We start from the raw sequence: 26,417 nt of genomic DNA on the forward strand, positions 1-26,417 counted from the left end.
CAGAGGGAGTTTGGGAGAGTGCCTTTAGATTGAATGGCCAGACTGTTTTCCAGGCTGAAAGCCTCCAAGAATGCCCCTGATTAGAGTGTGGGCTGAGCCTGCAGTTAGGGATCCACTCTATGAATGCCCTCTCATCCCTTTGTTGTTGGTCCACAGGAAAGAGCAGTGGTTGAGGGCTCTTGGAACCCAAAGCAGGACACCAATCTCAGTTTCACAGGGACTGAGCTTGTACACTTCCCTCAAGGAAAAAGGTGAGCAGAAACCAGTCTTTTATGATGCTGCTCTTCTCAGGAACATTGTATCATCATCATCATCATCATGGGCTACTTGATGAACACTTTATTCAGGCCAGGAACTTGATATATACATTTCATTATTTAATTTCATAATCCCATGAAGGTGTGAATATGGCCCCTATTTTACTGATGAGAAAAGCCAAGTTTCAAGAGGTCAAGTAATCTGTGCAAACTGCACACTATGAATAAATAACAGATTAGGTCTCAAACCCACTGACAGCAGAGCCCTGGCTCTAAATCACCATGTCACTGTACGACACTACCTCTCAGCACCACTGACCTCAGTAAAGGAAGAAGCACAAGTGTGCATAACAAACTTTTTTTTTCAGACTATTTCACCAGGAGGAAGCCCACATTTGCATAATGATATCTTCTCCAAGGACAGAATAGGGACAGTATTTCTCTTTCCTACTAGAGATTTTGAACCCCTCTATACGTGATTTAGACTGTGGTTCTGTGACATAAAGTCTTGGAATACCATGGAATGCTTTTGTTTGTTTGCTTGTTTGGTTAAAGAAGCGGCCGTCTTGGGGCGCCTGGGTGGCGCAGTCGGTTGAGCGTCCGACTTCAGCCAGGTCACGATCTCGCGGTCCGTGAGTTCGAGCCCCGCATCAGGCTCTGGGCTGATGGCTCAGAGCCTGGAGCCTGTTTCCGATTCTGTGTCTCCCTCTCTCTCTGCCCCTCCCCCGTTCATGCTCTGTCTCTCTCTGTCCCAAAAATAAATAAACGTTGAAAAAAAAAATTTAATAAAAAAAAAAAAAAAAAAAGAAGCGGCCGTCTTGCCCACCGACATGTGAGTATAAAGGTTGTTTTCTTGAGCTGCTCATTATTCAGCCAGTCATTCATGAATTCATTCAACAAGTGTCTTTGATATGCCAGGCACTGGGGATTAAAAGAGGAGCAAAAGAGACAATATCTCTGCTCTCCAGAAACTGACAGTCTATTGAATGAGACAATTGTCCAACAATTACAATAAAATGTGATCAATCTCTGATGGTAGGACTCTAATCTAGGGGCACCTAACCTAGTCTGGAGTGGCTGGTAAGGAAGGCTTCCTGAAAGATGACTTTTAGGCTAAAACTAGGCTGCCAGCAAACATAAGAAAGTGTTATAGGAGGCAGGTGGCAAAGCTAGTGTCATTTGTTTAGTTAGCAGTTCCCATGAAGCAGGCAATGGATATAGGGCCAGACCTCAACAACAGAATAAATGCTGGTAGCAGCACACCCCAAAACATATGTAACAAAAGAGAGTGGCTGTACAAAAAGAATGTAAAATCTGGTACAATTCCTTTGCTACCACTATTCTGATTTTTGACCTTCAAAAAATGAGCTATTTCAAATGCACAAAGCCTAGGGGCGCCTGGGTGGCTCAGTCGGTTAAGCGGCCGAACGACTTCAGCTCAGGTCATGATCTCACAGTCCGTGGGTTAGAGCCCCGCGTCGGGCTCTGGGCTGACGGCTCAGAGACTGGAGCCTGCTTCAGATTCTGTGTCTCCCTCTCTCTCTGACCCTCCCTCATTCATGCTCTGTCTCTCTCTGTCTCAAAAATAAATAAACATTAAAAAAAAAACCACACAAATGCACAAAGCCTAGCTTTCCAAGGAAATAGATTGATATCTAATAGATAATCTCTAATAGCCTCAAGTGGTGGTGCTCTCTCAGAGTTTGGAATGCGTGGGAGACATTTTTATGTTTTAAAAGTACACCTTAGAAAATATCACCAAAAGGGATCATACCGATGCAGCTATAAAATCTACTCCTGTTTACCGAGTACTCCTTCCTCAGTCATTCTAATAAGACACAATGAACTTGCCTATAGAGGCTGATATCTAAAAATAAGGAGTTCCCAAATTGTTTGGGCTGTACTCTTTACTCAGAGCACAGCAATCATCTTCTCTCTGGAAAGAGAAAACTTTAAATACAAAAATGCTTGCACTACTGGGTTCACAGCCAAGAGGGGAGATCAAATGCAGTGTGCTCACAATTTCAGTAGGATAATGGAAGGTAAACTGAGGGCTCTAAGATCCATGTGGGTTGACAGGGAGGAAAAATCACTCCAAGGAGAAATGTATTCTATTAGAAGATCTAGGGACACCTGGGTGGTTCAGTCAGTTGAGCGTCTGACTCTTGATCTTGGCTCAGGCCATGATCTCCTGGTTTGTGAGACCCTGGGTCAGGTTCTGTGCTGATAGTGTGGAGCCTACTTGGGATTCTCTCTTTCCCTCACTCTCTGCCCCTCCCCTTTTATCTCTCTTTCTCTCTCTCTCTCTCTCTCTCTCTCTCTCAAAATAAATAAGTAAACTTAAAAAAAAAGATCTAGGGGTGCCTGAGTGGTTCAGTCGGTTAAGTATCAGACTCTTGGTTTTGGCTTGGGTCATGATCTCGTGATTTATGGGTTCGAACCCCACATCCCTCTGTGCTGATAGTGCGAAGCCTGCTTGGGATTCTCTCTCCCTCTCTCTCTGCCCCTCCCAAGCTCTCTCTCTCAAAATAAACTAAAAAAAATTCAATTTTGCTTTACAATATATATAGCGTGTATATATAGAGATATACACAATTTACATATAATAAAATGCACAGATGTTTAATGTTCAGTTCCATAGGTTCTGATAATTATATATGTATATGTGTGCATGTGTGTGTGTGTAATCTCCATCTAAAACAATATATAGAACATTTCCATTATCCCAGAAAATTTCTTTGATCCCTTTCTTGATAAATCACCTCCCCAGTAATGGCAACCACTTTTTTTTACTTCAAACACCAAAAATTAGTTTAGTCTATTTCTGGACTTCTATAAGTAAAATTGTATAGTTCATACTCTTTTGTAACTTTCTTCTTTTGCTTAACATAATCATTTTGAGATTCATTCATGTTATTGAGTGTGTCAGTAGTTCGTCCTTTTTGTTGTTGTAGAATTCCTTTATATGAATGTCATAATTTGTTATCCCATTCTCCTACTGATGGACATTTGGGCTTTCTCCACTTTTGGACTATATATGAATACGGCTGTTATGAACAATTTGTGTATAAGCCTTTTTGTGGACATATGTTTTAATTTCTCTTGGGTATATACCTAAGAGTAGAATTGCTGGATCATATGATAGATGTAGGTTTAATTTTATAAGAAGTTACAAAAACACTTCTCAAAACTATCATTTTACACTTTCACCTGCAATGTATGAGAGTTCCAATTGCTGTACTTCCTTGCCACCACCCATTGTAATCAGCGTTCTTGAATTTAGCCATTCCAGTGGATGTGAAATGGTATCTAATTATGATTTTAATTTGCACTTCCCTGAAGATTGATAAATTTCAAGGTATTTGAAAATAACCCTTGGTCAAAGGGGAAATTAGACACCTGGGTGGCTCAGTCGGTTAAATGTCTGACTTCTCTCCCTGCCCCTCCCCTGCTCATGCTCTGTCTCTCTCTCTCTCAAAAATAAATGAACACTGGGTGTTTATTGAGCCAACTGGGTGGCTCAGTCGGTTGGGCATTTCACTTTGGCCCAGAATGTGATCTTGTGGTTCATGGGTTTGAGTGCCATGTCGGGCTCTGTGCTGGCGGCTCAGAGCCTGGAGCCTGCTTCAGATTCTGTGTCTCTCTCTCTCTCTGCCTCTTCCCCTGCTCATGTTCTGTCTCTGTCTCGAAAATAAATAAACACTTAAAAATTAAATAAATAAATATACATCAAAAAAATTTTAAAGGGGAAATTAGAAACTATTTTACACTCAATGAAAGTGAAAGACATAACAAAAGTGTGGGATGCAAAAATAGTGTGCTTTTTAAATTTTTTAAAAACATTTATTTATTTATTTTTAATGTTTATTTAGTTTTTTTTTTTTAATTTTTTTTTTCTCAGCGTTTTTATTTATTTTTGGGACAGAGCATGAACGGGGGAGGGGCAGAGAGAGAGGGAGACACAGAATCGGAAACAGGCTCCAGGCTCTGAGCCATCAGCCCAGAGCCCGACGCGGGGCTCGAACTCACGGACCGCGAGATCGCGACCTGGCTGAAGTCGGACGCTTAACCGACTGCGCCACCCAGGCGCCCCAATGTTTATTTAGTTTTGAGACAGAGACAGCATGAACGGTGGAGGGTCAGAGAGAGAGGGAGACACAGAATCCAAAGCAGGCTCCAGGCTCCAAGCTGTCGACCCAGAGCCCGATGCGGGGCTCGAACTCACAAACCGTGAGATCATGACCTGAGCCGAAGTCGGAGGCTCAACCAACTGAGCCACCCAGGCGCCCCAACATTTATTTATTTTTGAGAGACAGAGAGACAGAGCACAAGTAGGGGAGGAGCAGAGAGAGAATGAGACACAGAATCCAAAGCAGGCTCCAGGCTCTGAGCTGTCAGCACAGAACCCGATGCGGGGCTCGAACTCACAAACCGTGAGATCATGACCCAAGCCAAAGTCGGTCATCCAACTGACTGAGCCATCCAGGCACCCCCCAAATAATGTGCTTTTAATGCTTTATTAGAAAGCGCTTATATTTTAAAAAAGGAAAAATATAAAATCAGTGATGTAAGCTCCTACTTTAAGAAGTTAGAAAAAGAACAAATTATATTCTTAGTAAGTAGAAGAAGGAAATAAAAGTAAGAGCAGAAATTAATAAAAGAGAAAATGTAAAGAGAAAATACAAGGTCAAAAGTTGGTTCTTTGGAAGGATTAATAAAATTTGATAGTTTTAATCCTAGCAAGATTTGTCAATAAATAAGGGGAAAACAAAAATAACCAACAACAGGCAATCAAAAATGGACATCTTTACAGATGCTATGGATAGTAAGAGGAACAATAAAATATTATGAGTAAATTTATTCTAATAAATTGGACAACTTAAATGAAATGGACAAGTTCCTTGAAAAACACAATTATCACAATGGATATAAGAAAAAAGAAAAATCTAAATAGCCCCATACTTATTAAAGAAATTGAATTTATTATCAAACTCTTACTGCGAAGAAAATTCCGGGCCCAGATGGCTTCAGTGGTGAGTTTTACCAAATATTTATTTAAGGAAGAAAAAAATAACAATCCTACACAAACTCTTTCAAAACAAAGAAGAGGGAACACTTCCCAATTTATTTTATGAGGCCAGAATAACCTTGATATGAAAACCTGATGAAGATACTAAAAAAAGAAAGTTATAAACTGATATTCTTCATGAACATACATGCAAAAACCTATAAGTCTTTGATGCAGCAATTTCATTTCCAGAAGTTTATCCTAAAGATGCACTCTTAGAACTGTACAAAGATTAACTGTAGGACATCCACTATTGGGATATTTTTAATAGTAAGAATTAGAAATAACTCTACAAACAACAATGTTCCCCCAAATATGACAAGTTAAATAAATCAGGTCCATTTATATGACAGAATACATAGCCATTAAAATATGGTAGAAATGTGTATTGACAGAAGAAAATTCACTATATATTGTTTATTCTTTTTTTTTTTTGTAAATTTTTAAAGTTTATTCATTTATTTTGAAAAAATAAATAAAAGTAGATTACCAAAGATTTCAGGTGCTCTCACCATTAAAAAAAAGTAAGGCAATGGATATGTGCATTATCTTTTTTAAAAAATACTTTATTTATTTGTTTGTTTTTATTTTATTTTTTTTTTAATTAAAAAAAAATTTTTTTTTTCAACGTTTATTTATTTTTGGGACAGAGAGAGACAGAGCATGAACGGGGGAGGGGCAGAGAGAGAGGGAGACACAGAATCGGAAACAGGCTCCAGGCTCTGAGCCATCAGCCCAGAGCCCGACGCGGGGCTCGAACTCACGGACCGCGAGATCGTGACCTGGCTGAAGTCAGACGCTTAACCGACTGCGCCACCCAGGCGCCCCTATTTGTTTGTTTTTAATGTTTACTTCTTTTTGAGAGACAGAGAGAGTACAAGCGGGTGAGAGGCAGAGAGAGAGGGAGACTCCGAATTTGAAGCAGGCTCCAGGCTCTGAGCTGTCAGCACAGAGCCTGATAATGCAGCTCAAACTCGTGAACTGCAAGATCATGACCTGAGCCGAAGTTGAGTGCTTACCGCCTGAGCCACCCAGGCACCCCTGAATATGTTCATTATCTTGACTGTAATAATCATTTCACTTCATGGATTTCAATTTTTTTTAACGTTTATTTACTTTTGAGAGACAGAGGGAGACAGAGCATGAGCAGGGGAGGAGCAGAGAGAGACGGAGACACAGAATCCGAAGCAGCACCAGGCTCTCTGAGCTATCAGCACAGAGCCCGACACGGGGCTTGAACTCACGAACCATAAGATCATGACCTGAGCCGAAGTCGGACATTTAACCAACTGAGCCACCCAGGCGCCCCACACTTTATGTATTTCATGTTGTAGACCTTAAATACACAGTTTGTATTATTATTATTATTATTTTTTTTTTTTACCGAAAGTAGATTACCAAAAAGTATTATGGCATGATTCTACCTTTTTTGAAGAAAAATGTGTATTTATATGTTAAAAAAAAAAAAAAAAGACTGGAAGGCATAAACCAAATAGCAATCATTAAATGATTAGAGTATGGTTGACTTTTTTTTTTTTCTCCTCGGATTGATGGTGTACTGATCCCTGGGATTGAGGATTTCCCTACGAGGATCAGTGCTGCTGCTTCTCTTTCTTCTTCTTCTTCTTCTTCTTCTTCTTCTCTTTAAGTCCATTCATTTATTTTGAGAGAGAGGGAGAGAGAGTGTGCTCAAGTGAGGGGGGTAGCAGAAAGAGGAGAGAGAATATTCCAAGCAGGTTTTGTGTTGTCAGTGTGGAGCCAGACGTGGTGCTCGATCCCACGAAGAAGGAGATCATGACCTGAGCCAAAACCAAGAGCTGGACACTTAACCAACTGAGCCACCTAGGTGTTCCAAGTATGGTTGATTTTTATTTCCTTTTTTTTGATTACCTGTATTTCTTGCAACCCATATATATCTATCTATATCTATATATCTATATCTATATCTATATCATCTAATCTATATCTATATAGAGATATAGAGATAGTTTTTCTAATACAAAAAACTTACCAGTTGAAGAAAAAAGTTTTAAATCTGAACAATGGGCATTTTTGTACCTCTTCCATCACAGTTCTTAGGAAGAAAAGATTTGGGTAGGGGGCACTTGGGTGACTCAGTCAGTTGAGTGTCAAACTCTTGATTATGGTTCAGGTCATGATCCTAGGGTTGTGAGGCCGAGCTCTGAATCAGTTTCCTCACTGAACTGGGAGATTGCTTAAGATTCCCTCTCTCTTTCTCTTTCTCTCTCTCTTTGGCCCTCTCCCCTACTCATGCACTCTAAAATAAAAATTAAAAAATAAAAAATAAAAAAAGATTTGGGACTGTAGAATATTCCTCTTCACCTCCAACCTCAAATACATCCACCTTGGATGACTGGATGCAGTTTTCCCCTCCTTTGATTTGCTGGATCCACAGTGGCCTGTCCCATTGGTCCAACCTTTACTCAGTAGGTGAGGCAGTATAAATTTGGCCACTGACCTATTGGGTAACAATTCACAGGATCTTTCTCTTAGGAGCTCCAGTTTCTCCTTTCAAAATTCAGGTTAGAATCAATGATATCCAAGGTCACTTCCAGATAGAGGAAAGAACACAGTTTTAGAATCAGAAAACCTCAGGATGGATGTGAGAATGTGGGCATCACTCCCCAGGAAAAAAATCCTTAATATTCTCTTGTGTGCCCCCCAGCCAGGTAGTAAGTACTTCCAAGCCTAGGCCTGGTCTTGTATCTCACTGGTCATGGCATAGGACTCAACACAAGAGTAGTTTCTCAGTGAATTAGCTTTTGTCTCTACCTCCTAAAAAGCAACTCCAGAATAGATTTTCTAGGCTTGCTCCTGATGGTGATCTGAACCACAAGGTTGGTTTTAACTACTGGAGCACACACCGCACGTTTTTTGGTTCTTTGTTTTTCCTGAGGTAACTGGTGCAGTGCTTGTCTGTAACAATTTACCAAGCAGAACAAGGTGTGGGTACCTCTCCTACAAGTGACACGTCTGTGGCTAATGGACATTCAAGTTGTCATCCTCTTGGGGGCCTGGTCATAAAGGTCATCTCACAGCTGCCCGAGTAATGCTCAAAGAAACACATTCCCAGCAGGTGCCCTGGATGTTACAAGGCTTCTAGAAAGCGCTCTGACAAGACCCTGCACTTCACGGAAATCACAGCTTTGCCTCTATAAAGCTGTGTGACCTTGGACAAGTCCCTTCCTCCTTCGAGAACATTGCAGTGGGCCTAAGTACCTCCTCCCGGGTCAGTCTATGCTATGGCGCTGATCAAGTCACCTGGAAAACATTCGCTTTTAAACGTTTATGGATGTTCGATGCCACACTTGAGGGTACCCGAGGCAAGGGACTCAAGGGTTGCGGCGCGCAAGGAGGTACCACCCGCGCCAAGAGTCTCGCGAGATTTCCTCCCTGCGCTTCGCGACGTCATCCTCTCGGCGGCCGTGGCGGCGAAGGAGACGGCGCGTAAGACACTCACAGGGGCGGCCCGTATCCCTCCGCCGCCGGCGCGGTCCGGCCCTCCTTCCCATAGCCCGCCAATCCCCGCGCCTCCCGACCTGCCCCTCGGCCTGGGCCCACCCCGCGCTCCGGCGGCCCCACCCCGGCGGCGCCGCCCGCCCGTCCGCCCGCGCGTCCGTCCGTCCACCTGCAGCAGGCAGTCCCTCTGGTTGTCCGATCGAGCGGCGCCGGCCGAGCCCGAGGCCAGGGCTCTTGCTCCCAGGCGGAGGGATCCGCGGCGGCTGAGGAGGCGGCGCTGAGATTAGGTGGAAGAGGCAGCTACGGCGGCGGCGGCGGCGGCGGTAGCGGCGGCGGCTCGGGCGGCAGCGCATAAAGGGGCCGCCGCCGGGTGATGCGGTGACCGCTGCGGCAGGCTCAGGAGCCGAGTGGGCCGCGGCCCTAAGTCCATCCTGCCGAACCCGCGCTCCCGAACTGCCCATCTTCTCCAGCCGAGCCGCGATCACCGAGGCGGCCTCGCGCCCCCTCGCCCCTTCCCCGTCCCTCCCCTGTCCCCGTCCCCGCCCCGGGGGCCACCGCCACCCGCCTCCCACGATGGCTCTGAAGAGAATCCACAAGGTAAGCGGCCGGAGGTCGGCTGAGGGTTCCGGCCGCTGGGCGGGCCAGCTGAGCAGGCTGCGGCCTGCACTTCCCGCCGTCGCCTCCGCCTGGCTCGCGGCCTCTTCGGACCCGGCTGCCGGCGATGGTCCTGCCGGGCGCCCTTCCCACCCTGTTCCCAGTGATGGCGCTGGTAGAGGCCCGGCTCGCGGTCCGAGCTTAGGCCGGAGGTGCGCTGGCCCGCTCTGCGTTCCTCCCTGGCCTCCTTTCTAGGCCCCGCGTGGTATGGAGTCCCAGGGCCTCTGCCCGGCTTGGGACTGCTGCGCTAGAGGGCCATTGTCCGGCCATGCCGGGAGGGGGAGCTGGGGCTGGGGCGTTGAGCTGCCCCTTTGACAGAGGTCGAAAGGGCTCCTCTCCCCATCACTGCCTGTGTTCTCCCACCTCCCGCCCACACCCGCCCACCTGCTATGGCTTCTTCCACCGACCCGCCTGAGCTTGGAGCCCATGTCCCAGGCAGACAGAGGAAGCCTTTTTGTCCGATCTACAAGTATTTCTTGAGTTCACTTACTTCTTGGTGGCCATACACTTCGGTCCACTCTACTTGTCCAGAAACTTAAGAGTAGGAAGTTCAGAAGGAGAAACAAAACAAAAACATGACTCTTGATGGAGGAGGGAAGTAGAGAAGCGTTTTGTTCTTTGAGGTTGCCAAATATAAGAAACTACACTTCAGTTTTACAGGAATGGATCTAATAGAAAAGCTGTTAAATTTGCAAGGGTAGAGCTAGAAACTTGCACGTTGAAAACCACTGGAGAAATTAAAGTTTCCTTGTACAGTGTCTTCATAAAATGGATTTTAACGCTTAAATTAGGTAATATGTTCAAGGAGACTCTTTTAATTTGGAAGGAATTTTTCTAGATTTTTCCATTTGAAAGGATGTCTTTGCCCTTTACGATGAAAGGTTATTTAGTTACTGGTATGGAGGTATTCCTTATACAGTTTCTAGAGTATGGGCTTGGCTTAAAATTTAGGGTCCCTCCAATATTGTAACCTTCTGGTGCCCCTATCATGTTGGTTTTTTTTTCTTAGAAGTGGTGAAGTACGATTGTATTTCTGATTTTTGTTGGTGTTTCACTTGGTTACTTGAAGAGGCTCTATTAAACCGCTAGCCACTTGCAAGTAGATTGGTTATCCATCGGAGGAATGGGATGGAGATGCAAGGGAAAGAGAAGCAATATTCACCTTACCCTAAACTCAGTGAAAATGCAGGCTGTTGGACAATTAAAATACCTGTTTGCACTTGGTCTTCATTTCATTCATGTCAAAAACCTTTAATGTGAAATTAATCCCAGTGCTTACTGTAAATTAGGTTAGAGCCTTACCAACTTGTTTGGATTTACTTGACTTCTGACACATGAAAAAAGGGCAGACTTTAGACAGAGTAAACCTTGTATTGAAATGAAGCCGCTTATGTGTTAAAAGGAGCTTGAAACTTAAGGGGAAATTTCTTAAAGAACTTTTTAAGGGGCTGAAGCACGCGGAGGGATGGTCATCCACATAAAAATATGTATGTATTTTTAAGGCATTTAGGAGTTGCGGAGTTCTTCTACAGTCTAATTGGGAAGCACCAATTTGAGATTGTAACTGTATAAAATTTTTTTAATCCCCCCCCTCCCGGCCCCAGCCCCGTGCTGTTATTTTAAAACCTGAAGAGAAGTATGTGTGATAACTTACAGATCAAGAAATATACCCTTTAGTGTCTATGTTAATTGATGTGCGTTACATTTTTCAGGAAAAAAAATAACATTCAAAACATGTATTTTAATCTTTTAATATACTTGCCCCGGTAATGTGGGGTTTTTTTGTTTTTTGTTTTTTGTTTTTTGTTTTTGAGTTACTACGTAGTCTTTAGATTTTCTTTAAAATATCTTCTTATAAAAATTTTAATAAGGAAAATTAAGCTTAGGCAATGATACTTTGAATTTTTAAAACTCACAGTTAGCCTTTTACCCTCCTGGTTTATAACCTAGAGCCCTTTCCAGAGTATGCTTAACTTCTGAGACTGACAGGGATTTGAAATACAAAATTTGTTTTTGGTGTACTAGTCAATAAAATTGTGAAAGCAAATGGAAATTTTCTTTTTCAATTTTTTTTTGTAATATCAATTTTTTAAAGTTTATTTATTTTGAGAGAGAGAGAGAGCACGCGTGCATGCAGAGGGGCAAAGAGAGGGAATCCCAGGCAGGCTCCTCGCTGACAGCCCCAACACGGGGCTCGAATCCTCAAAATGTGACATCATGACCTGAGCCGAAGTCAACCACTTAACTGACTCAGCCACCCAGGTGCCCCTGTGTAATGTCAGTTTTAAGTTGAGTCCAGACTTAACCTAGGTATGGATAAGACCAGTTTTCATATCTTCTTCTTGACCCTAGTAATGTATCTACAGTGGAATACAGAAAAAACTTAGTTGGCTTATGTAATTAATCTTGGTCTTAAACCTTCCCAGTTATCATTTTCTTAAAAAAAAAAAAAAAGTTCTATGTTAATACTCTGTTGACTTTAGATATCATGAACTTCATCTACGTTCTAATAAAATTTTGCTGAAAGCAAATACATTTGACATGTAGCATCTTTAGGAGTTCAATATCTTCTTTCTTTGACAGAAGGAAATAGTGTTCTGTGAGATTGACAGTTCTTTAAATGCCGTGTGTTTATGGCAAAAGCTTTTGATAGACTTCATAGACTTTATTTTGATACACACTTTAAGGTCTCTTGACCTATGCTTTAATAGAGTATACCAAAAAGGGTCATCATCAACATCCAGTATAGTTCTTTGCAAGGATCGGGACCCTCTGGGCTTGTTGTATCCACACCAAATGGTCCTAGCCTACTGTGTTTTGAGGTTTGCTGCTGACTTTATAGGTGTTTAGCTTTGATTTTGATGCTTTGAGTGTCTGCTTCTAGCAGCACCACCCCCAGCCCTTTTCCAGTTGGCTGCATCTCATCTGTTGTGGGCTGGGAAACCAGATCACGGAGCTTATTAAAATTATGTCTAAAATAAGATCCAGTAGGCTCTGAGTGACGAGGGCTTCATGTGTTCTGTGAACTGTGTGGTCTCTTTGGCTGCTCACAGACCTTTTTTACTTCCTGTTTTTCTTCTTTTGTTACACAGATGCAGGAGACTTTTGGGTGCTCTTAGAGTGCTATACTATTGAAATACAGGGCTAATTTCTTTATTCTGGGGAAGGATAAAAGACAATGTCTTGATTTTTTGAGGAGTTGAAGACAGACCAAAGTTAGGATACTATAAACTATTTTCTTAACAGTAATAGTGCCTTGTACATTTAACTATATGTTTACATATAGTTAACATTTGGTATACATGGCTTTAATGCCAGGATTATTACTTGATTTATTCTGTTCGTATGATAAAGATTTTTAGAGCTAGTTTCTTCTAAAACCCCTCAAGAGACATCACTCCTGGAAGTGGGGGGGAACCTCAGTAAAATAAAGATTTCAAACTCTGATAGTTCTAGGCCAACCAGGTAACCAAAGTGAGCAAAAAATTGAGGGGAACTAGAAATTACATATGCTATCAGAAGAGGGCAGCTGCTACTCTGCTCTCTCCAAATGTTGCTGTTATCAAAATCTGTGGGCCCATTGTTGCCAGGTCTTCCTCCCCGCCCCCCCCCCCCCTTTAAAAGGGAAGCCACAAATCTAGATTTTGGCAACCAATTCAAATTAAAAACAAAACATACTTCTGACAGGTTTGGTAGGCTCCAGTTTAATTTATGAATTAACATTAAAAGATTGAGGTTCAGTAAGCAGTCAGGAGTGTAAGGATTGAATCATTTAAACCATAGTTGCTATCTTTTTTAAAGTTTCAAAAGTTTATTGCTTTATGTAGATGGGCAAGATTAAGTAGGTTTGTGTGTGTGTGTGTGTGTGAGCTGTTAATTAACTTCTTTGCTGAGGTTTTTATATGGTTATGTGTGAGGTCATAGGGAAAGCCAATTTAGTACATGCATTGATTCCCACAGTAGAAGTTTGTTTGTATCTTACTCTTAACCTCATTCTGCTCTGTTTCATGTTGTGAATCATCTTTGTATAGACTACACACTTTGAAAATGTTTTGAGATTGGAAGATTACAAAAGGATTCATTCTTACCTTTGTAACACTGCAACAGTATTAAATTAAAAAATAATTTTAAAATACTGTATTTTAATCGTGATACCACAGTATTATCAGAGGTAAGGGTAAAGTGAATTCTTGTCAAAATGGCAAAACAAATTATCAAACTGTTCTGTGGAGTACTGGTAACCTTAATAAATGGTTCACTGAAGATAGCTGTTTGAATTAGATCTATCTTAGAAAGCAGATACACCTTCTTACTCCAAAAAATAAGTTTCTTGAAATCTGCAGAGATTCTTTATTTAGTTTTAGTTTTTTTGGTTTTTCATTAGGAAATGATTCTTTCTTTACAAAGTTTCATTGGATTGAGAAATTTTCTTTGGCTCTTCCAGGTTGCTATTTAAATGTAATTTAAACAGCCATCCTTGAAGGATAACTTAATTTTGGTTGCTTTAGACACTCTCAGTGTGTATTACTGTACTGCTGACTGACAAAGAGGAAGTTTTGACAAAGTCCAATTCTAGATATTTTAGTCCAGAGAGAGGGCTGCTAAAATATCCTAGGCTGTTCCCAGGATAGGAATACCTGACTCATGCCTGATGCTGCCAGGAACCTCTGCAGCCTCATCCCAGAAATGCAGGAGCACACTTTTTTATTTCTGTAGAAATAAAGTTTTGGTGGTTAGGTTCCCAGGCTAACCTTCAAAATCATATTTAACTATGACATAGGAAAATAAAGTACCATTTGATCTGTCTCCAGAGTCAGGTGACATTTCACGTAATAGAATCATAAAATGTTAGAACTGCAGCACATCTCAGAGCTACTCTCTGAAAAGGCCGTGTGACTTCTAGAGCTGAATCAAGAACCTGGGTTTCTTGGGTATGTCCAGTGTCTTTTCTGGCAGACTATGTACCCTTATGGATCTGTTAGGTATGTAAATCCAAAGGATGCAGTCTTTTTCTTTTGTTCAAACAGTTGGGTATTCAAACTGTGCCTTGGAACCAGATCTTTGCCTTAGCATCTCTTTTTATTATTGAAGAGATGTGTATGAACTCCCTTAAAACCACACAAAGTTCGGATATTCTGTTCTCCATATACCTTTCAACCTTTCATCAGAGTTAAATGGGTTTTCATTCTCTAAAAGATTAAGAATCACTGTCTCATGTCCTTCAACACTGTTTTAATGTTAGTTGGTGACCCAATTACCTATTCTACAGAGAAAATAGAAATATGTGAATTCTTTCAGATTTCCTTTGAGGCTTTTGAAAACAAAAACAAAACCCTGTAGCTACCATCTTTAGAGTACTCATGCAGTTTCATAATTACTAAATCTTCTGAACACCCCTGTGAGAATTCTGTTCTCCCCAGGTTAGATGGGAAAATAGACACTTGGAAAAGTAAACAAACTTGTCTATGATTCTGTGGTTATGGTAAGAAAAGCCAGGATTCAGATTCATGTAATCTTGACTTTAGCCAGCCATTGCTCCAAATTGACCTTGGTCATCACTCTTCTTCCTTCTTGTGTCTGGAGAAGCTATACTTTTCCCTTTGACAATCTAACTTTTGCTTTCGTATTCTTTCTGCCAGGTCCTTGCTCTCTAGTAATTTACTCTCCTAGTTTTCTCTTCTCTTCTCTTCTCTTCTCTTCTCTTCTCTTCTCTTCTCTTCTCTTCTCTTCTCTTCTCTTCTCTTCTCTTCTCGAGTCCCCTCAGCATTCAAGCTTCCTAAACAAAAATAAACGACAACAAAAAACTTTTTAACTCCCCTCCCCCACTACAGTTAATTCTTTCCTCTTCTTTTTCCCTCTCATCTCTGGCATTTCAGTGCCAAAATTCTTAAAAGAATAGTCTATTCACTATTCTGAGATTGCTTAGTAAGGTCACTGGTCATTACTTAATTGCCAAATTCAGTGGACACCCTCCTCAGTTTTTATTTAATTTTTATAACAGTTAACGTTGTTGTCACTCATTTTCCTTAGCTTCTGATAAACTGCTGCCTCTTCCTTCCTCATATCTAGTGTCTCCCAACTTTATTGGAATGCTTTTCAAACTAATATTATTGATGGATACAAATAAGAGTTCATGAAACATTGCACACTTGGGTTAAGATTGACCTCACAAATGGTCCCGGGTAAATCAATTAAAATACATATATCACAGTTAGGTAAATTATTTAAAAACAAAATATATTAAGAGGAAACATTATTCATTGTTTCTTATAAAGTAACCTATAAACATTTTTTTTTTTTTTTTAAGTTTACTTATTTTGTGAGAGAAAGAGAGCAGGGGCAGAAAGAAGGAGAGGGAGAATCCCAAGCAGGTTCCTTGCTGCCAGTGCAGAACCTGATGCTGGGCTTGCTCTCAAGAACCGTGAGATCATGACCTGAGCGGAAACCAAGACTTAGACGCTTAACCGGCTGAGCTACCCAGGCACCCTAAAATGGTATTTTTCTTACTTAATAAAAGAGATCTTCATCAAGGGCTGCATTAAATGTGTTCTGTATGTTGTTTTCATTATCGTACAATACAAAAATTTGTTTCTAACAGGTACACTCTAGCAAAAGAATGCAAAGTGTATATTTGGCATCATTCTTGCAGTTAGGCAACTATCAACATTGTTAATTGTCTCATGAGTAGAAATAGGTTGTCTAATTAAAAAACAAAAAGAAATTTATGCTTTGCTCACGTTTATTTCAAAATAATTTGACTTCTGGGGCTTAAGAATCAAAGGACTTTGTTTTTTATTTAAAACTTCCATATTCTATGGGGCGCCTGGGTGGCGCAGTCGATTAAGCGTCCGACTTCAGCCAGGTCACGATCTCGCGGTCCGTGAGTTCGAGCCCCACGTCGGGCTCTGGGCTGATGGCTCAGAGCCTGGAGCCTGTTTCCGATTCTGTGTCTCCCTCTCTCTCTGCCCCTCCCCCGTTCATGCTCTGTCTCTCTCTGTCCCAAAAATAAATAAACGTTGAAAAAAAAAAAAAGTTAAAAAAAAAACTTCCATATTCTAGTTGTAACTCTATGGGGAATGGGTTAGTATTGTAGAAATACTTAATAAGCAGTATGCTTTGATCAAATCTCAAATATATATTGAATTACAATAAGAAATTAGATAGATAGTGGTAGATAGTGGAGTCAGATAGACAATAATATCCTTGAGTAAGTGCTGTTTGTGCATCACAACACAGGTGGACATCATTTGTTTTGTGTTCTTGTTTCTTCAGGCAAATTATGGCTTTAAACCTGCAGAAATATGTAATACTCTTAAAAACATGTATTAAAAGTAGATAAAATTTAGGGCAAAAAATATCGTCACCTTTATGTTTCATTCCTAGAATACAGACTAGTGTTTTGTGAGAAATACTACTGTAATTGAAACAGTTCTAATTGATCCTTTTCAGAAACATTTTCCTTTAGTCTTTGTGTGTTTCCTTATACAGTGAATGTCTTCTCACCCCACCCCCTCCTCCTGAATTCTTTATTTATCCTTGGAGACCCAATAGAAATGGCTTTTCTGTGTGCCTGTGTGCCCCAGGCATGCAGGCAGTAGGGTTCCACTATAGAACTATTTCTTAGTATGTAGACATGATTGATTGTTCTTCCCCTCTGGACTGAGCTTTCCTGGGCAAAGTCCTTGTCTTACTCATTATATTTCCAGTATCTGATGCATAGTAGGCCTTCAGTTTTTGTCAACAGTATTGAGCGAATAATGACAGCAAGTGATAATGGTGAAAAAAGTAGTGGGATTTTGGAATAATATATCTGTTGAATCCTGTGCTAGCTCTGTGGCCTTAGGCAAGGTTACTTCGCTGATTTTTTTTTAGCCTCAGCTTCCTTGTTTATAGAATGAGGGTAGTGTCACTTACCCTGCAGACCTGTGGAGGATGAGTAGAAAGGAAAAACAGACTACATAAAAGGTAGGCTTTAATATAATCATTGTGACTTAACTGCTACAGTTAGAAAGTTGCAAACACAATACCTAGAACATTTTATTCTTTAACCATTTAAGAATAAGTTATTAACATGATGTCTCATCACCCCCAAATACTTTAATGTGTATTTCTTATAAACAAGGACATTCTGCCACATAATCCTAATACAGCCTTCAAAATTAGGAAATTTCCATTGAGATCTTACTGCCGTGTAATCCTCAGACCCCATTCAGGTTTTGCCAGTTGTTCCAATAACGTGTTTAGAAAAAGGATCCAGTCCAGAGTTACTCGTTGCATTTTATTATCTGTGTATACTCTTGTTTAATTCCTTAGTCTCTTCTTGGCTTCGTGACCTTGACACTTTTAAAACATTAGAGACCAGTTATTTTGCAGAGTGTTCCTCAGTTTGGGTTTATTCTCGTACGATCAGATTTAGGTCATGGATGGAGTGCTTTCCTAGCTCAGTTGGTAGAGCATGTGGCTCTTGATCCCAGGGTTGTGAGTTCAAGCCCCACATTTGGCATTGAGCCTATTTAAAACACACACACACACACACACACACACACACACACACACACACCAACTTTTAGATTAGGTTGCGGATACGTGGTAGGAATGTCAGAAGCAATGCTGTGTTACTGTCTTTGTATCCTATCAAATGGTACGTGATTTTGGTGGGATTCTTTTCATTGCATCCTATCAGGTGGTATGCAATTTCAAATTGACCCATTACTGAGAATTTTCACTTCTATTGCTTGATTAAGGTAATGTCTACCACGGTTCCTTACTATACAGCCAACTCTTTTTCCCTTTATGATTGAGTAAGTATTTTATTAGGAGACATTTTGAGAATATGCACTTATCTTATTTGTGTTATTTATTTGTTGTCACAGAAGAAAGTACCCCAAGTCTTAGCTACTTAAACATTTATTATCCCATAGTTTCTGAAGATCAGAAATCTGAGAATGGCTTATAGCTAGGTGATTCTGGCTCAGGGTCTTTTTTGAGGTTGCTGCCAAGCTATTGTCTGGAGCTGCAGTTCCCTGAAGACTGGAGAATCCTCTTCTAAGCTCATTCCCATGGTTGTTGATAGAACTCAGTTCCTTGTGGGTTATTGGACTAAAGGATTAATTTCCTCCCTGCTTAAATCTCTCCATAGGGCTGCCTGAATATGCCTAAGACATGGCTTCCCTTAGAGTGCCCCCAGAGAGAGCTAGAGCGAGCAGCTACAGTATCTTTTATAACCAAATCTCCCAAGCGACATGGACATGCTATCACTTTGCGATATTCTGTTGGTTTCATAGACCACACCTGGTGTAGTGTAGGGGAGAGAACTAAAGGATTTAAATACTAGGAGTCAAGGATCATTGGGAGCTGTTTTGGACCCTGGGTACCACACTGTCATGCAAAAGTATTAACTTACTTATTTTTAAACTTATATTTGGACTCATGATTTCAAACTATTTTATTCAGGTAGATTATAGTAATTTATTATAATTTATTTTAATTCTCAGTTTTTTTTTCCCTCATCATTCTTTGAGCATTTAGTTTGTTTTGGCAGCATAATATATCTTTGGCTTTTTTTTTTTCTTTTTTTTTTTTTCTTTTTTTTTTACCCTGCTCTAGCTGTGTAATCATCTATTTTTCCAAGGCTTCCTAGTTCTGTTTACTGGAAAATGGTATTTAGAAATCAATATTTGGATGCTAGGTATGCTCATTGCTCTTGAAATCTCACTGCTTCCAAGCTTTTTCAGTATAATCGGTGGATGTAGCTAGGGAATGTGTATATGTATATATGTATATACAGACACACGGACACACGCGATACACACATTTCCATGTGTGTATATATTTAGTTTTCTCTGTATATATTAAAAAAAAAACATGAGTTCACATTGGTATCTCTAATTCCAGTCGAATGCCATAGGGTTCACCCTATATTTCTTCTTTCCAGTATAACCATTTCTTTTCTGACAGTGAGAAACCTGTTACTCTTAATAAATGTACTCATTTCATCAATTTTCCAATATAATCAACCTCCCAACGCTGGGTGCACCTGCATAGATACCATTCTTGCTTTCCCTCCCCAGGAGTTGCCCTTAATTTTCCTGACTTGGACATCTTGCACTAGGTCATGTACATCCCCTTATAGATCTTCTCAGAATTTTTAAAAAACAAAGTAAAATAAAGGACTTTTTATTTGACATACATATTTAGATAAAAACTGTTTAAAGTAATAGTGCTAGTCGTATAGAACATTACTTAAAGCAGATACAGGAAGTTCACCCCAGTAATTGTAACCACATAGCACTTTTTCCAGTTATGGAATATGGCTCGTTCTTTTACCTCTCTCCCTGCCTTTCTCTTCAGTTTTAAACCTTTATTTGATAATCAGCACTTAGTTCTCATCCACATTAACTGTCTATAAGTTTTTGAAAATGATGATAGGTACTTAGGTAACCAGTATATAGAGCTTGTTTGGTGAATCTTCATCCTCCTTTTTCTGGACAACTGCACATGTAAGGTACGGAACATTCCTTATTCCTTTGGCCAGACAGCTTCGTTCAGCCAGGTGTCAGTGCACACATCTGGAGTTTCCATTGCCTTTGTGGCAAATTTCTGGAAGTCTTTGAGTGCCAAGGGGCACACTTCTTGAAACTTATTGCATGGATGTGCTTTTGAATGTTAATGTATATTCTCTGGTCACTACCTCATTGGTGGGAGAACAGCCCTTCTTCTTAACACCCATCTTTGTGGTAGCCATTGTGCCAGGTCCTGTTTGGAAAGGGTAGAGCCCGACGTATTATGGAGAATATGACCTTTTCTACAGCCATTCTTGGAGTAAACGAAGACCATGGTTTTAAGTTAGTGCTATATTCTGAGATAATTTTGATTAGTAACCTTATAAGCTAGTCTCCATTCTTAGAAATAGTTGGAAACAACTGTAATTAAAGTTCTGAAACTTATCTTTTATTATGAAATAGTTTATGAATACAAAAGGATTTAGACACTGATATGACCAACACCTATGTACTTACATGCAATTTAACATTCAGAACTACCTAATTTAGCTCTAGTGTTAAAGTTTTGTTGGCAATAGCTTGTCTTTTTTTTAGTTGTTTTTTTTTTTTTTTTTTTTTTTTCTTATTAAGTAAACTCTCTGCCCAAGTTGGGGCTTAAACTCATGACTCCCAAGATCAAGAGTAAGTAGCACACTCCATTGACTGAGCCAGCCAGGCACCTCAATAGCTTCTCTTTTTAAAGTTTGGCATCTTTGCATATTTAGAAATATTCATGTTGTCATAAAGGTGTGTTGTAGGTGATGGGAATTGCTTGTGGAGCGCCCCCCCTCAATCCTCACTGAGTTTAGTAGTAGACCAGATTATTTGTATCTTTAAGCATTGCGCTTCACTTTTGTTGACTAGAAATAGTAAAATCCACTTTGAAATTATTGAATATACCGGCACTATGTCATACATAATTTGTGAGCTGTTTTTAAAATCTGTGAATTACCATGATATTTAGTATATCTTTTATGAGATTGATTTGAAAGCATTTCCCAAGTGTTTAAAACACTGACTAAATTGGTTTAAAACAAGAATTTGAAAAAATTGTTTAATGTTTATTTATCTTTGAGAGAGAGAGAGAGAGAAAATATGTGCGTGCACATGAGCTGGGTAGGGGCAGAGAGAGAGGGAGACACAGAACCTGAAGCAGGCTCCAGGCTCTGAACTGTCAGCACAGAGCCCGATGTAGGGCTCAAACTCATGAACTGTGAAATCATGACCTGGGGTGAAGTCAAATGCTTAACTGACTGAGCCATCCAAGTGCCCCTGAAATTTGAATTCTTTTTGAAAAGAGAAATATTAAAAAAAAAAAAACCGAGAAATATTTATACCCTTTATTTTCATTACTGTGGGACAAATCTTGAATGAAGAAAGTCTGTTTACCTTACAGTGCAATCCCAAAACATGCTTATGCAGTTTTTTTTTTCCAGTATATTCTTTCCTTTCCTCTTTGTTGAATCTGTAACTTGATGTGGAAATTCAATTGAATGAGGTCACCTGCAACATAATACAAGGTTAAAAAATTGTTCAGACTTCAAGGAACAACCCGAAGCTAACAGTGTTTATTGGCATTTGGAGAGGAGCTATTTGTTTCTTAGCCGGGATAGTAAACTTGACTTGATCTGTAATTTTAGAGCCTGAAGTAGGGCCACTACTGTGGCACTCTTTTTACTTATGTGGTAGTATATTCATTGTCTTTTAGCTTCCAGGATTGCTGTTAAGTCCAAAACTGTTCTGATTTTTTGATCCTGTATATGTGACCAGTTTTCTTTCTGGAAGCTTACAGGTTTTCTTTTCTTTTCTTTTTTTTTTTTTTTTACATTTTTTTATTTATTTTTGAGACAGGGAGAGACAGAGCATGAACAGGGTAGGGTCAGAGAGAGGGAGACACAGAATCTGAAACAGGCTCCAGGCTCTGAGCTGTCAGCACAGAGCTCGATGTAGGGCTCAAACTCACGGACTGCGAGATCATGACCTGAGCCGAAGTCGGCCGCTTAACCGACTGGGCCACCCAGGCACCCCCAGGTTTTCTTTGTCTCACATGTGATATTTCATGACAAGTGGTGTTGTAGGTCAATTTTCATTTATTTTGCTCAACATTCAGTTGGTCTTTTTGAGCCAGAAATTCACGTCCTGTTTGTTTTATTTTGTTTTCTTTTCCAAATTATATTTAAGCTCTAGTTAACATACAGTGCAGTATTAGTTTCAGGAGAATTCAGTGGTTCATCACTTACATACAAACCCAGTGCTCATCCTAACAAACGCCCTCCCTCTCCCTTTTTTTTTAATGTTTGTTTATTTTTGAGAGAGGAAGTGTGGGGGAGGAGGGGCAGAGAGAGGGAGGGAGACAGAGGCTCTGAAGCGGGCTCTGCCCTGACATCAGAGAGCCCCATGGTGGGCTCACACTCACGAACTGGGAGATCATGGCCTGAGCCGAAGTCAAACCCTTAACCCTCTGGAACACCAAGGTGCCCCACCAAGTGCCTTCCTTAATATCCATCCCCCATTCGTCTCCCTTCATTAGCCCTCAGTTTGTTCTCTGTTCTCAAGAGTCTCTTATGGTTTGGTTCCTTCTCTTTCTTTTTTTACCCCCCTCCCATATTTTCATGTTTTGTTTCTTAAATTCCATGTATGAGTGAAATCATATGGTATTTTTCTTTCTCGGACTGACTTATTTCACTTAGCATAATACATTCTATCTCCACGTCATTGCAAATGGTAAGGTTTCATTTGTTTTGATGGCTGAGTAATAACTCCATCTTCTTTATCCCCATTTTCTTTATCCACATGTCCTCAAGTTTTGAAAAATTTTATTGAATCATTTTGTTCATGGATTCATTAACTTCATTTTTCTCTGTTCTCCCTTTTTTCTTAACTATTACCGGATGTTGGACTTCCTGGACTGCTCTCTGCCTCTGCCTGTTCCCTCCGCACACCTTCTACCTATATGGATTTGCCTATTCTGGACATTTTATATAAATGGAATCATACAACATGTGACCTTTTGTGTCTGGCTCATTTTGTTTAACAGTGTTTTCAAGCTATATGCAAGTTACAGTACATATCAGTACTTAGAATTCCTTTTTGTGACTGAATAATATTCTGTTGTATGGGTAGCTACCATTTTCTTTTTCCATTTACCAGATGATGGGCATTTGGATTGTTTCCATTTTTTTTTTAACCTGTTAAGAATAATGTTGCTTGAACAGTATTTTTCAAATACTTTGCAGTTTTTCTGTGAACATTAATTTTCATTCCTGTTGGATATATACCTAGGAGTGGAATTGCTGGGTCATGTGGTAATTGGATGTTTATTTTTTGAGGAATCGCCAGACTGTTTGTAAACAGGCTGCACTATTTTACATTCCCACCAGCAATGTATGCATGTTCTAGTTTCTACATATGGTCATCAACACTTGTTACTTTATTATTTTGATGATAGCTTTCCTAGTAGGTGTCAAGTGATATATGATTGTGGTTATAATTTACATTTCTCTTAATTACTGAATGATATTGAGCATCTCTTCATGTGCTCATTGGCCATATATATACATCCTCTTTGGAGAAAGGTGTATCCTTTGCCCATTTTTATTTACTTATTTTTTTAATGTTTATTTTTGAGAGAGACAGAGCACAACTGGGGGAGGGGCAGAGAAAGAGGGAGACACAGAATCTGAAGCAGGCAGGCTGTGACCTGTCAGCACAGAGCCTGACACGGGACTCAGACCCACAAACCTAGAGATCATGACCTGAGCTGAAGTTGGATGCTTAACAGACTAAGCCACAGGTGCCCCTGTTGTTGTTGTTGTTGTTGTTGTTGTTGTTGTTGTTGTTGTTGTTAAAGGAAGTTTGTTGTTTGTTTTTTCCTTTGCCAATTTTTATTAATAAATATTTTTTTAATGTTTGTTTATTTTTGAGAGAGACAGAGAGCAAACAGGGGAGGGGCAGAGAGAGAGGGAGACACAGAATCCAAAGCAGGCTCCAGGCTCCAAGCTGTCAGCACAGAGCCGTATGCGGGGCTCGAACTCATGAACTGCAAGATCATGACCTGAGCTGAAGTCAGATGCTTAATCAACTGAGCCACCCATTTGCCCCTCCTTTGCCCATTTTTAAATTGGGTTCTTTATTGTTGAGCTGTAAGAAGTCTTTGTATATTCTGTATACTAAACCATTATCAGATAAGTGATTGCGTTGCAGAGTTTTGTGCTTTTGGTGTCATATCTAAGAAAGTGTTGCTCAATCCAAGCATACAAAGATGTACATTTATGTTTCTTTTTAAGGGTTTTATAGTTTTAGCTCTTACATTTAGATCTTTGATCTGTTTTTTTAATTTTTTTCTTTTAATTACATATACATAAAACCTTCCATCTAAGCTATTTTAACATAGACATTTCAGTGGTATTAAGTACATTCATATTGTTGTACAACCATTACCACCATCCATTTCTAGAAGTCTTCTCACTTTTTACAACTGAAACTCTGTTGCTATTAAACAATAACACCCCACCTCTGTCTCCCCAGCCCCTGGCAACCATCATTCTACTTTTTTGTCTCTCTTATTTTTGACTAGGTTTCTTTTTTTTTTTTTTTTTTTTTAACGTTTTATTTATTTTTGAGAGACAGTGCATGAGCAAGGGAGGGGGAGAGAGAGGGGGAGACACAGAATCGGAAGCAGGCTCCAGGCTCTGAGCTGTCAGCACAGAGCCCGACGAGGGGCTCGAACTCAAAAACCGTGAGATCATGACCTGAGCCAAAGTCGGACGCTTAACTGACTGCGCCACCCAGGCGCCCCAACTAGGTTTCTTATATAATTGGAATCCTACAGGGGCGCCTGGGTGGCGCAGTCGGTTAAGCGTCCGACTTCAGCCAGGTCACGATCTCGCGGTCCGTGAGTTCGAGCCCCGCGTCAGGCTCTGGGCTGATGGCTCAGAGCCTGGAGCCTGTTTCCGATTCTGTGTCTCCCTCTCTCTCTGCCCCTCCCCCGTTCATGCTCTGTCTCTCTCTGTCCCAAAAATAAATAAACGTTGAAAAAAAAATTTTTTTTTAATAATTGGAATCCTACAGTATTTATCTTTGTGTGACTTCTTTCACTTTAGCTTAATGTTCTTAAAGTTCATCCATGTTGTCAGAATATCCTTCCTTTTCAAGGCCAAATAATGCTTCATTGTACATATATACCACATTTTGCCTATTCATTCATCTGGTGATGGATTCTTGGGTTGTTTTAGCTATTCTGAGTAATGCTGCCATGAACATGGGTATACAGATAACTCTTCAAGACTGTGCTTTCAGTTATTTAAGGTTTATACCTAGAAATGGAATTGTTAGATCATGTGTAATTATGGTAATTCTATTTATAATTGTTGGAGGAACTGCCATACTGTTTTCCACAGTGACTGTACCATTTTACACTCCCACTCACAAGGGTTCTAGCTTATCTTGACCAAAAGTTGCTACTTTCTGTTTTTGTTTTTTTGTTTGGGTTCTGGTAATAGCCTTCCTGAGGGGCTCCTGGGTGGCTCAGTCTGTTGAGTGCCTGACTTTGGTTCAGGTCATGATCTCAGAGTTCTCCAGTTTGAGACCTTTATTGGGCTCTTGGGTTCTCAACTGTCTGCGCAGACCTGGCTTTGGATCCTCCGCCCCCCACCCTCCCCTGCCCTGCACCTCACCCTCCTCATGCTGTCTCTCTCTCAAAAATAAATAAACATTTAAAAAATTGTAATAATAATAGCCTTCCTGATGGATGGGATATTGTTGTCTCTAGTCCCTTTTTTTTTTTTTTTAAGTTTATTTGTTTTGAGAAAGACTGAGACAGTGTGAGTGGGGGAGGGGCAGAGAGAGAGGATCCCAAAGCAGTCTTTGTGTTGCCAGCGAAGAGCCTGATGAGGGATTCGAACCCTTGAACTGAGATCATGACCCAAGTTGAAGTCGGACGCTCAACTGACTGAACCACCCAGGCACCCCTTCGTCTTTATCTAAAGTTGATGTTGAAGATGAATCCTCAGATGGCTGATTTCTTTATTGTCGGTTATTTATATTAAGAGTGGGGTACTAGAAAACTGATGAAAAGGTCTAAGCATACAGGGATGAAGTTTAGCAACTGTAGAATTCAGTTTACAGTTTGCTGGCTAGGCTATTTCTCTAGATGAACCATTTATATCAGTGAATTGTAAAGCTCCTTGTTTTGTACTGGGCACGTTTTTCTGAGGATCTTGTAATCTCCCGCCTAGACAGTACAGGCCTGGCTTCCAGTTTTCTCAGAATCACCAGGAACAAAGTTTGTATGTAAATGTTCTCTTAATCTTCCTGTTTTCTGTACATCATCCATGCCTTTGACTGTGTCAGTCTTAAGACCTTCTGTTTTATCCTTTCCAGAAAATAAACCTCTGACTTGTGGCTTGAGTGGGGAGG

At 40.4% G+C, this 26,417-nt stretch overlaps 1 protein-coding gene across 1 annotated transcript in view; it reads left to right on the top strand.

Annotated features, from left to right (window-relative positions):
* The first annotated feature begins 8,764 nt into the window (after nucleotides 1-8,764).
* The window catches only part of UBE2D2 (ubiquitin conjugating enzyme E2 D2), a 56,450-nt gene continuing 38,797 nt past the window's right edge, over nucleotides 8,765-26,417 (top strand). The window contains exon 1 of the mRNA XM_045445856.1: nucleotides 8,765-9,402. Coding sequence (XP_045301812.1) covers nucleotides 9,379-9,402 — 24 coding nt within the window. The 5' untranslated portion in view covers nucleotides 8,765-9,378. The remainder of the gene's footprint in view (nucleotides 9,403-26,417) is intronic.

This window comes from Leopardus geoffroyi, chromosome A1 (genome assembly GCF_018350155.1).
Source record: "Leopardus geoffroyi isolate Oge1 chromosome A1, O.geoffroyi_Oge1_pat1.0, whole genome shotgun sequence".
Taxonomy (NCBI): domain Eukaryota; kingdom Metazoa; phylum Chordata; class Mammalia; order Carnivora; family Felidae; genus Leopardus; species Leopardus geoffroyi.